The sequence below is a fragment of the Orcinus orca genome, chromosome 11 (genome assembly GCF_937001465.1).
Source record: "Orcinus orca chromosome 11, mOrcOrc1.1, whole genome shotgun sequence".
Classification (NCBI taxonomy): Eukaryota; Metazoa; Chordata; class Mammalia; order Artiodactyla; family Delphinidae; genus Orcinus; species Orcinus orca.
In genome coordinates, this window is record NC_064569.1 from 7,806,563 (window position 1) to 7,818,458 (window position 11,896).

Genomic DNA, 11,896 nt, shown 5'->3' on the forward strand with positions numbered 1-11,896 from the left:
TATGATTTCCTTATCATTGCCCGTTTTAAAAGGAATGCCTTATAAATTCAGTTCTTCATCTTCACTTTTTAGGACACGATGGTGAGTCAGGGTCTGCAGTGTCTCAAGGGTTCTGTCTTCACCACCCCCTACACACAGGCCCTACTAGCTTATACTTTCACTCTGGCTGGGGATATGAAGAGCAGAAAGATTCTTCTTGAAAAGCTAGATCAACAGGCTATCATCTCAGGTATGTTGGCCATGTTAGGAATTTTTTGCTTTCTTGTTTTTATTTTATTTTATTTATTTATTTTTGGCCATGCTATGTGGCTTGCGGGATTGAACCTGGGCCCACCGCAGTGAAAACGCTGAGTGCTAACCACTGGACCGCCAGGGAAATCCCAGGAGTGTTTTGAAATTGTGAAAATATGTGAAAAATTTCCCTAGTCTCCGTAGTCCCACATATATTCAATTCTAGGATTCATTTTAGTAAAAGTTAAGTCATAAAATCATTGTTAACAGTTTTGCGGGAAAGCCCCTGAAAGTCCTCAAAGGCATGTTATATTTTTAACGTGAAGAGAAAATAGATGGTAGAAGTTAGTCAGAAAATGTATTGGCATTGGAGAAGCACCCTTTTGCAGATATTTAACAATTCTTTGGTGTAAAATCATGGACCTTGGGCTTCCCTGGTGGCGCAGTGGTTGAGAGTCTGCCTGCCGATGCAGGGGATATGGGTTCGTGCCCCAGTCCGGGAACATCCCATATGCCGCGGAGCGGCTGGGCCCGTGAGCCGTGGCCGCTGAGCCTGCGCGTCTGGAGCCTGTGCGTCTGGAGCCTGTGCTCCGCAATGGGAGAGGCCACAACAGTGAGAGGCCCACGTACCGCAAAAAAAAAAAAAAATCATGGAGTTTGATGGGGTATGACTTGAACTTGGAGATTTCTCAAGGTCCTTTTCAAACTTTTGGATGTATTTAGAATAATATTTGATATTCTGGAAATTCCCTGGCGGTCCAGGGGTTAGGACTCGGCGCTTTCATTGCTGAGGGCAGAGGTTCAATCTCCAGCCGGAGAACTAAGATCCCGCAAGTGACGTGGTGTGGCCAAAAAAAAAAAAAAAAAAAAAGTATTCAATATTCTAACAGATCTAGTAAATACATTATTAATGAATTTTATTTACCTAGCTGTTTATTTAAAATTATACTTCCAGGCAGAAATTTAATCTCAGCTTTCATTTATACGAATGTCATTGCCGAGTTGTCCTCTCATATGGGCTCTGGGTAGTTTTTTGGCCTGTGTATAAGCAACTCTAGTCGTGGAATGGGGATCTCAGACAGTGGGTGGAGTTATTGCTCAGGTGTATATTAGTTTAATGTGATTAACTCTTCTCCATTACCTTGCATTGCAGGCTCACATGTTTTCTTTTGTTCTTCCACTTAGATGGCCTCCTGTGGGCTATGTATTTATTATCTCTAACCTTATATTTAGTTAGACTTCTAGCTTCCACTCTTCTCATTTCTACTTGCTGTGCTTTGTCTTCAAGTTACCTGCCATTGTGGCTGTCATAGAGTCGGGATTTGGTCTCATATTTTATTTGCTCGCCCTCATTATCATTTCTTCTGTGGTTTCTCAGAGTTCTTATGCATGTTCTGCCATTTTTATTCTTCTTAAAATGTTAGACCTTGGATTAAGGAAAATAAATGCTGAAAATTAACAAAATTTTGGATTAAGGAAAATAAATGCTGAAAATTAATAAAATTAAATAAATTTATTAAAATTAATAAAATTTTGTAATTTTTTTGGCTTAATTTTGTAAGCCAAAAAAAAAAAAAAAAGACCCCAAACACATAAATTCTTAAAAGAAGTTTCTACTTACCTATCTCCATTAACATAAGAATTTATAAATGAACAAGGGAGGTTTTGATATTATTGCTGGATGCATTTATTGATGCTCCCAGCTTTACCCTGGGGAATTATGTGTGGGTGTACACACACACACATCCTTGCATATGCATTGTGGCCAATTAATCAGAAGATTTGAGACATATTTTTTTCTAACTCACGATTAATTTTTGGTTGGTACTTTCTCTGATTTAAGGTGTAGCATTTACAAAGTGAATATAGGAAAGTCATTTCCTTCTAAGAGTTTCCTAATTATGTGTTTTCCTCCATAGGAAAGTCCTTTCACTGGAGCCACAAACCTCCTCCATCATCAGATGCCGGCCCTTGGTCTGAGCCTGAGGCTGTAGATGTGGAACTTACGGCATATGTATTGTTGGCCTGGCTTAGCAAAGCCAACGTGACTCAAGAGGAGATAAACAAGGCCGCTGGCATAGTGGCTTGGTTGATCAAGCAGCAAAATGCGTATGGAGGGTTCTCTTCCACTCAGGTAAGTAGCCTGCTCTCCTGCCACTTATCAGGTAGGATTAGATCCCATGTGGAGAGAGAGGAAAAACTATCGCCCTTGCCCTCTAGGTCCAGAGACTAATCATTCTATAGAAAGGGAGAAAATCATGTGAAAAATATATAGAAGGGTTCATAAAATTAGGTCATTTGAGCACATAAATAGTACTATATGCATTTAAGTCTCTTTCTTTGTAGAATATGAAACATCATGAGATCTATGTTCTACATGAAAAGAGGACATGTATTACATAGTCACAAATTAGAAAGCCAATTATGGGGTCTGTAAGCATAAAAGCAAGATTTTACGGGTATACCTCCTATTTCAGGTATTGGAAATCTGGTAAGATATAGTCTTTAAAAAGTTTACAATCTAGAAAGAAAGCTAGGAAAAGTTGTATATATTACATAGCAGGATCTGGTTACAGAACAAAGATACAAAAGGTACAAAATATTGAATTTCAAGAGGGAGAGAGACCTCATATCAGCTTGAGGGATAAGAAAAGTCTTCACAGGGGAATGGCATTTGAGGGAGATCTAAAGGGACATGTAAAAATTTTAGGCAACTATTGAAAGGAAGGGGGAAGAGTCTGAGTAGAGACACCCATTTGCAAAACCGTAGAATGGCTGTTGGGAAAACTGGTTTAGCTGAAGCATAAAGGGACTTAGTTGAAAAGGTAGGGTAGCTGCATATTATGAAGGACCTTGCATGTCAGACTCAGTTTCTGCCTAATTCTGAGGAGCCATTAATTTTTTTAAACTTTGTTTCAGAAAGATTAATTTGTCCCTTGGATATGGGATGATTTAGAGGAGAGAGACACTGGATTTGAAGAGATCAGGAGACTATTTCATTTGTCTAGGTTAGGGGTAAAGAGAAATCGAATTGGTGGGGTGGCAGTAGGGAAAAAAGGAGGTGGAATTGTATGATAAATTCAAATAATGTCATAAAAATCATCTTTGATGATCACAAAGAGAATAGCCATTAATTCATTTGTTCTGTAAATAGTATTAAATCCCTACTCTTTCCACGTCACTGATGATACAGAGGTAAACAAGAAAACACATTTTTTGTTCTCATAGCTATTATAGTATCACTTGTTGAAATTAGGGCCAGTTTCACTGAGGATGTAACATGTAAAGTAGACCTGGAAGAATGAACAGATTTTAATAGATGGAGTGTCTGGTGTAGATATTAATAGATGATGTTAAGACCTTGCATATGGTAATGACTTAATTGGAATTTTAAAAAGTTATATGGTACTATGTTTCCTTATTTCAGGGAAATTCTTGGCCAAAGATCAGGAAGGATTTCCTTCTTCTTGCTGAGCCCTAAATAATTATATAATTTTAGAAAGCAGAGGATGGAATGTTTAGAATTCTCAGTGACAGATATATGCCAGAGTTGCTTTTCAATAAAATCCTTGGCTATTACAAGAAGTCACATATCACCCACTTTGGTTTTTAGGTGATGGTGAGGTCCCATTCCTTGAATTATCTCCACATGTCCAAGGAATAAAGCCCTCCTGGGCTCCAGGTCACAGAGCATAGACAAAAAGTTGTTTGTAGAGGGCCAAGCTGCACAGATATAACTTGTTCACAGCTTCCCCTGGGTTGATACCTGTCTTCCTATCTTTATATGACAGTGTGATGTCTAAATATGACTGTTCTTTTTTGTTTGGGATAGGGAGAAGTGGGGTTCCTTTATTCTGCAGTAGATATTTGACAAAGTTTCGAAAGTTTCGAACAGAAATTCTCATAACACAGAGTGAGATATGACAGTTTTGCAGAATATCTCATTCTTTTTTTCTTTCCTCCAGTTGTAATTTATATAAATCATGTTTTCAGAAAGGAAAGGCTCACACTTTTTACGTGATACCATGCTCTCTTAGAAACAGTTTATCTGTCTTATTCCCAGATGAAGAAAAGATTGTCACATGTCATAATGGCTAAGAAGCTTTGTCCTTCAAGGAGGGGTTTTCCAAGGATCCCCTGATACCCTGTGCCACAGAAGATCATTATGCAATTAAATAACTTTGAAGAGCATGTAATTTTTAGGGTTATCAAGTTACTGCTGTTTCTTCCCCAAATAAGGAAATTGCAAAATATATATTGAACAGTGATCCACTCACTTCTTTTTTTTTTTTAGTTTTTTTTTACCAATTAAAAAAAAATTGGAGTATAGTTGCTTTACAATGTTGCATTAGTTTCTGCTGTACAGCAAAGTGAATCAGTTATACATATAGATATGTATACTCTTTTTTGGATTTCCTTTGATCCACTTCTAACAATAGCCAGTTCTGAAGCTAGGTTTCATTGCTGAATATAAATATATGAAATTAGCCTAACGACCCATGAATGTTCAAGAATGACTTGATGGTGATTTTCTATGCAGGTAAGATATTATGATTTCTATGTCAGCTTCCCCAGCATTGGTGAATGTGGTTCTTAGATACTTAGAGGAGGTATCATCCAAGCTAGCGAACAACAATCAGGTATGTAGGTTACAGGGTTGTTGGAGGTTAGTTCCAATGGCCCACAAAACAGTAAGCATATGCCTGATGCCTGATTGTTTTCCTTAGGATACTGTAGTTGCTCTCCAAGCTCTTGCCAAGTATGCCACTATTGTCTATGCGCCGTCTGAGGAAGTCAACCTGGCTGTAAAATCCGCTCAGAATTTCCAGCACACTTTCAACGTTCAAGCTGCCAACCGGTTGGTGTTTCAGCAGGAGACTCTGCCTGATATCCCTGGGGTGTACACCTTGGAGGCCTCAGGCCGGGGCTGTGTCTTTGTGCAGGTAAGCAGGGCTCCAGGAGGACTAGTGTGCGTTGGGAAGGAGAGTCTGAGGGCATCTCTGCCTCTAGTAGAACCTTCTCTCATCTACCTTACTTGCAAGGAAAGTCATTCGAACCGTACCCTCTTTTTATTTTTTATTTCTTTTTTATTGGAGTAAAGTTGCTTTACAATGTTGTGTTACTTTCTGCTGTACAGCAAAGTGAATCAGCCACATGTATACATCTATCCCCTCTTCTTTGGATTTCCATCCCATTTAGGTCATCACAGTGCACTGAGTAGTGTTTTCTGTGCTGTATAGTCGGTTCTCATTAGTTATCTATCAAACAGAACAAGCTTTAAAATCCTTCCCAACTCTGATCTGGTTATCTGTTTCCTCCAACTAGACGGTGCTGAGATATAATATTCTCCCTACTAAAAGTGTGGAGGCCTTTAGTCTTAGTGTGGACATAGGGAAAGCTCGGTGTGAGCAACATACTTCACCTCGATCCTTGGCTCTGGACATCCATACCAGGTGAGGACAGCGGAGGTGCGGTGGGGGGCACCTAGACCATGGAAGCTGAGCTGGAGAGAGAGAGAGAGAGAGAGAGAGTGTGTGTGTATGTGTGTGTGTGTGTGGGGGGGGCAGATGTACAGTGTGCCGAGAGGGAAGATAATGGACTCACACAGGTTTGCTTCTTTCTGCCCTCAGTTATGTGGGGAATCGCAGCTCTTCCAATATGGTTATTGTGGAAGTAAAGATGCTTTCCGGGTTCAGTCCAATGGAAGGCACCCATCAGTTAGTAAGTTGCTTCTGTTTTCTATCTCTGAGGGGGGGCTTATTATTATAGCTTTTAATTATCATTAAAAAGCTGGTGAAATGGGCATCATGGTTTATACATAGAACTCATGATTTTATTATCTAAATGGGCTACAAAGGTGCACCGGATATATGATATGGAACCTGTTACAGTCTTGGTTCCTTTTTCTTACCTTTTCCACAGTATATGTTGTTTCTGCAACCATGGCAGAGCTTTGGAAGATTACTCTAGGGGATAGGGAAGGCTCTGGCTCTCAGTCTCCTTTTTTTTTTCTCCTTTCTTATTCAGCTTCTCCAGCAACCACTGGTGAAGAAGGTTGAATCTGGAGCTGACACACTCAACATCTACTTGGAACAGGTAGGGATTAGGAACTGAACCAAAGAACTTGATCGCTTATGTGTCTTTTCAACTTCCCTTCTAATGTACATGTACTAGTGTCACATACACGAAGACGAGGAACCTGGGAGAGGGAGTTCACAACCACAAGATGTACCATAAAATACCCCCTTGCATCTCCAGGACAGTACTATCTAACAGATACAAAGTGGGAGCCATCTGTGTTATTTAAAAATTTCTAGCAGCCACATTAAAAGAATTAAAGAGAAACAGATAACATTAATTTAATTATATATTTTATTCAATTTTATATACCCAAAATGTTTTTTTATTTCACCATGTAATTAATATACAAAAGTGTGAATGAGGTATCTACCTTTCTTCTTTTTTCTTACTACATCTTTGAAATCCGGTACATGTTTTACACCGACAGCACATCTCACTTCTGACTGGCCACCTTTCAAGGGCTTAATACCCACATGCAACATGACAGCTCTGGAGAATAACAGAGTGGTTAATAGCTGAGGCTCTGATGCCAGAGTGCTTGGGTTAAAATCCTGCTTCTAACATTGGCTGCAATTGTTGAATGATTGTTTCCTCATCTGTAGAATGAGGGTGGGTAGTGGTAAAAATAGTTACCTATCTCACAGAGTGGTTGAAAGAATTAAGTGATTTAAGACATGAAAAAATATTTGGAATTGTACCTGGTATGGAGTAAACCCTCAATAAACATTAGCAATTATTATTATTATTTTATAATGTAATGTTAATGTTAATTAATTTTCATTAGACATTGTATGTAACTTTTCATTTCAACCAAATAAGGAGTTCTCAAGGACTAGTAGTATTCTAAAAACTGTTACGATGCTTATTTCATCATACTCTATTTAGCAAGGAAGAAAGGTAGCATTATTATATAACTGACAGACAAGACTATCTCCAATTAAAATTTACTGTTGTTAGTAATGTTTTCTGCTCCCACACCAACTAATTCATCTAACTGTGGTTTTCTTATCTGCCAGGGGGTGGTTCTTTAGGGTAAGTCCTGTATAGTTTCTTTTGAGACAACTCTGGTTAGTGTATCAGGAAAACCCCTGAAATCATGATATTGTAGTTGTTTAAACATTTTGCAAAGTTTATGATGCTTTCATACACACCTTCTTTGAGTCTCACACGGCACCCCTCCTTCTATGTAAGGAGGCTGAGGCTGAATTGATAGAGTGAGTATGCTTGTCAAGTCATCCTGTTTGTCAGTGTCCAAGCTGGGAGTAGCATCTAGGGATTCTAATTTCCATGGCATCATTCCTGAGGCTGCAATGGCAGGCCGGTCAGTGTATCCAGCCAGCTTTGTCAGCTTCTAATCTGAGACATCAAGTCTAATGGTCTAAAAGCCAATCGTCATGATTATATCTGTGATTATTTCCTTTTTCTATGTATCTTCTCCCCTTTTCTCTTGATCAGCATCACTAGAGGACAATCTGATTCACATTTAACAAGTTATTCTTGGTTTTATTCCTCTTCTCTATTGTTTTTTGTTATTTGCTTGCTTGGTTTGGGGGGTCTGTTTCCTTAATTTCTTCATTATTTCTTTTCTTTATTTTGGGCTGAAGGGAAGGGGAAAGGACATTTTTTGCTATTCTTTGTCTAACTTCTTAAGTTGAATGCCGATTTGTTTATTTTTAGTCTTTCTTATTTTCTGATGAATATGAACTATAAATTTCCCTCTAAGTATACTCTGTCTTTGTCCCACAATTTTTGACAAGCATTGTTTTTATTACCATTTAGTTCTATATCTTAATTTTGGGGGAAATCCATGGGATATTTAAAGCCATCTTTTTGTTACTAATTTCTAATTGTATTGCATTATGGTCTGAGATCATGATAGTGAGCCTCTGAAATGCATAGAAGTTTCTTTTGTGACCTAATATATGGTCCTTTTTGGAAATGTTCATTGTGTGCTCCAAAAGAATGTCCACTCCCTTTCTCTTGATCTAGATCTAGATCTGAAAGTCCAAGACGATTACTTCTGTTGTTCATGTCTTTGTTATCTCTGCTTATTTTCCTGCTCAATCTATCAGTTTTGGAAAAGGGCTTGTTAAAATTTCTAATTACAATTATTGATTTGTCCTTTACCCATTTATCTATGCAATTCTGTCAGTTGTTTCTTGATATATTTTTCAACTATATAATTAGGTATGTATATGTTATGAACATATCTTTTTCAGTTTTCCTTTTATTAGTATACACTGTGCTTCTTTTAGACTAATTATATGTGTGTGTGTGTGTATGTGTGTATATATATATATATATATATATATATATTTAGATTTCTACGTACACAGGCACTTTTTTTTTTTTTGCCTTAGATTCTATCTGGTCAGATATTAAGGCTGCTATCCCAGCTTTCTTTTGGTTTATATTAGTCATTTACTTTAAATCTTTATGGTAACTAAATGACCAACGAGAACAGTGGTTCCAAAGATTTTATTCCAGGACCCCTCTCTACTCTTAAATGACCTCAAAGAGCTTGTGGTGATGTGGGTTACATCTATTGACATTTAACTTATTAGAAATTAAAACAGAGAAAAATATTAAAATATTTATTGTCACTTAAAAACAACAAAAATAAACTCACTGCATTTTAATATAACATTTTGTGAAAAATGTATTTCCCAAAACAAACAAAATGAGAATAGCAGATTGTTTTATGTTTTTGCTTTAATATTTAGCTTAATCAAAGAGAGTAAAATTTTCCCACCTGCTTCTGCATTCAATCTGTTGCAATATCACACATCAGGTAGCCCCCTTACACTAGTACAGTGAAAGAGAATGAGAATGAAAAAGGCAAATAATGTCTTAGTATTATTCCAAAAAGAATTCTGATCTCACAGGCTGCCAGATACAGTCTTAAGGATCCCTGAGAGTTCCTGGACCATGCTTTTAGAAGCACTATACCTAAAGAAATCTCTTTGGAAATATCTTCCAATTAGGTGTTTCTAACTTCCTATCTAAATTTACAACATAGGGACTTCCCTGGTGGTCCAGTGGTTAGGACTCCACTGCTCCACTGCAGGGGTCACAGGTTTGATCCCTGGTTGGGAAACTAAGATCCTGCAAGCCACACTATGCAGCAAAAATAAAATAAAAGTAAATAAATACATAAATTTACAGCATAAATCTTATTTTCTTTTTATATTAGATTAATCTATGCAGTTGTTTTGAACTCTCCATTTATTCATTTATTCAACAAATATTGAGCCACCAATATATGCCAGATACTCTTCGACGTGATAGAGATGCAGCAGTAAAAACAGTTGACATGACCCGTGCCCTCATGGATTTGATATTCTAATGGAGAGACAAGCAATATGCAAATTTTAAAAGTACATATATATGTGCACACACACACACATATTCAGGAATAATCTTAGTAGTAATCAGTACTACGCAGGAGTGTGGTGGGGGTAGGCCAGGATGTGATTGTTTTAAAGTAACAATCAGGGGACTTCCCTGGTGGCCCAGTGGTTAAGACTCTGCCTTCCAATGCAGGGGGTGCGGGTTCCATCCCTGGTCGGGGGAGCTAAGATCCAACATGCCGCGGCCAAAAAACCAAAACAGAAATAAACCCAGAAGCAATATTGTAACAAATTCAATAAAGACTTTAAAACTGGTCCACATCAAAAAAATCTTAAAAACATAAATAGATAAAGTAAGGTGGTCAGGAAAGGCCTCTCTGAGGAGACGTCATTTGATCAGAGACCTGAATGAAGAGAGAAAGGCGATCGGGAGCATACAGGTGTTGGAGTGAAGTGGAAGCCTCCGTTCCTTTGGCCACTTCATTTAATTCAGTGGAGGAGCCACGGGTTAGAGTAGACCAAGAACAGACCCATTTTGCAGAAGGACCAGGAAGCGGTAAGATGCTAAGAAGAAAAAGCCAGGAAGCCAGCAGGAGGCAATATTAGGAGTGGCATAGAGCAGAGGTAGAAGGGCTTCAGAAAATCTGTGTGATGACAGCAAGAGCCTTTTAACCTCCACCTGACAGAGATGTTATTTTCACTTTTGTTTTAATGTGATGTTTGTCTGTCTTCCCCACAGCTTAGTAAGAAGTCTCAGACCTATACCTTCTCCATCAGCCAAAGCCTGTTGGTCACCAAGCTCAAACCAGCAACTATCAAAGTCTATGACTACTACCTACCAGGTGATGGCCAAGATTTATCTGCATCTTGCAACATACTGCTACTTCATTCTTCATGATATCTTCCCTAATTTTACAGATACTCCTTTCCAAGCCAAGTGCACATAATTACATTATCTGATCTCCTAAAGCATTTTAATTCAATTATATGCCACTTAAAAAAGTCTTCTGCACTAGACATATTTTATACAACGTGGTCCATAGACTGAAAGAACGATGTTCTCTAAAGACTAACTATTCTTAATATTTTTGCTGCAATGACTAATTTACTACAAGTGTGCAAATATTAGTCATTGGAAACTTGCTGTAATTCTGAATGTGCTCATAACCTGTAGAAATCTTTTGAAGAGGGTTAAAGCAGTAACTTTTATGTAGTATTTTCTCTCTGAATGTATTAGGCCTGCAATATAATAATATATGTCATTTAATTTTACAGATGAACAGGCAACAATTCAATATTCTGATCCCTGTGAATGAGGTAAGCCCAGAAGAAAGAAGGCTGGGCTTTTGGGGTAGGGTGGCAGTATTCAGAAGTTAAGGAGATGTTCTTCTGAGTTAAGGGTATTATCTTTTGGAAGCGTATTTTTGATAAAGTGGACTTTCCTTTTTTGTCCTGAACTCTTTTATTAAAAAAAAACTGAGGTATAGTTGTTGTACAATATGTCCTAAACTCTTGAAGAGAGAATAATCATCTCCATAGTTCACATCAGAAAAAGTTAATAGTGGCATTTGTGTGAGGGGTTCTATGTGATTTTTAAAAACAGTATTTTCTTTTTTTAGCTGAAAATTTTCCTAATTATTACATTATATATCTTTTTATATAAAAATACTAAGACAAAAGTAAAGATTACCTGATTCTACTTCCCTTAGATAACACTCAAATAATCCCATCGTGTGTTTTGTGAGATTTTTTTTTTTCTAGTCAGGAAAAAACTCCTCTATAATTGTGAAGACTTTCTGTGTATCATGATGTCTTCTGTCTTTGTTTTTTCCCTCCAGGTTAGAAGATGGAAAGAGACTAAACGAATTCTCCACGACATTACTGGACAGCATTCTTCCGTCTCTTAAAGCAGAACCCGTTCAATCAAACAATTTGGTTTCTCTTGTTAAAAAACAAAATGCAGGACTTCCCCGGCAGTCCAGTGGGTAAGACTCCGTGCTTCCACTGCAGGGTGTGTGTGTTCAATCCCTGGTCAGGGAACTAAGATCCCACATGCTACGTGGTATGGCCAAAAAATTAAAAAAAAAAAAAAGCAACCAAATAAAATTGAAGATTGAATGGGCTCTATTAGGTGATTTATGAATTGAGCAGCATTTCATCTAGCAACCAGAAGGGTGCTCCAAGGGGTTGTACAAAATTGAAGGTTTTTATATAAAGAAGGGTAGGGTAAAGGA

General features: G+C 37.8%; 1 protein-coding gene across 1 annotated transcript in view; it reads left to right on the forward strand.

The window, feature by feature from the left end:
• Positions 1-11,785, forward strand: part of A2ML1 (alpha-2-macroglobulin like 1) — a 42,538-nt gene extending 30,753 nt beyond the window's left edge. The window contains 9 exon segments of the mRNA XM_049694904.1: positions 73-229; positions 2,151-2,365; positions 4,959-5,174; positions 5,557-5,684; positions 5,862-5,952; positions 6,259-6,327; positions 10,402-10,504; positions 10,938-10,979; positions 11,501-11,785. Of these exon segments, the coding sequence (XP_049550861.1) occupies positions 73-229; positions 2,151-2,365; positions 4,959-5,174; positions 5,557-5,684; positions 5,862-5,952; positions 6,259-6,327; positions 10,402-10,504; positions 10,938-10,978 (1,020 nt within the window). The 3' untranslated portion in view covers position 10,979; positions 11,501-11,785.
• The last annotated feature ends 111 nt before the right edge of the window (positions 11,786-11,896 follow it).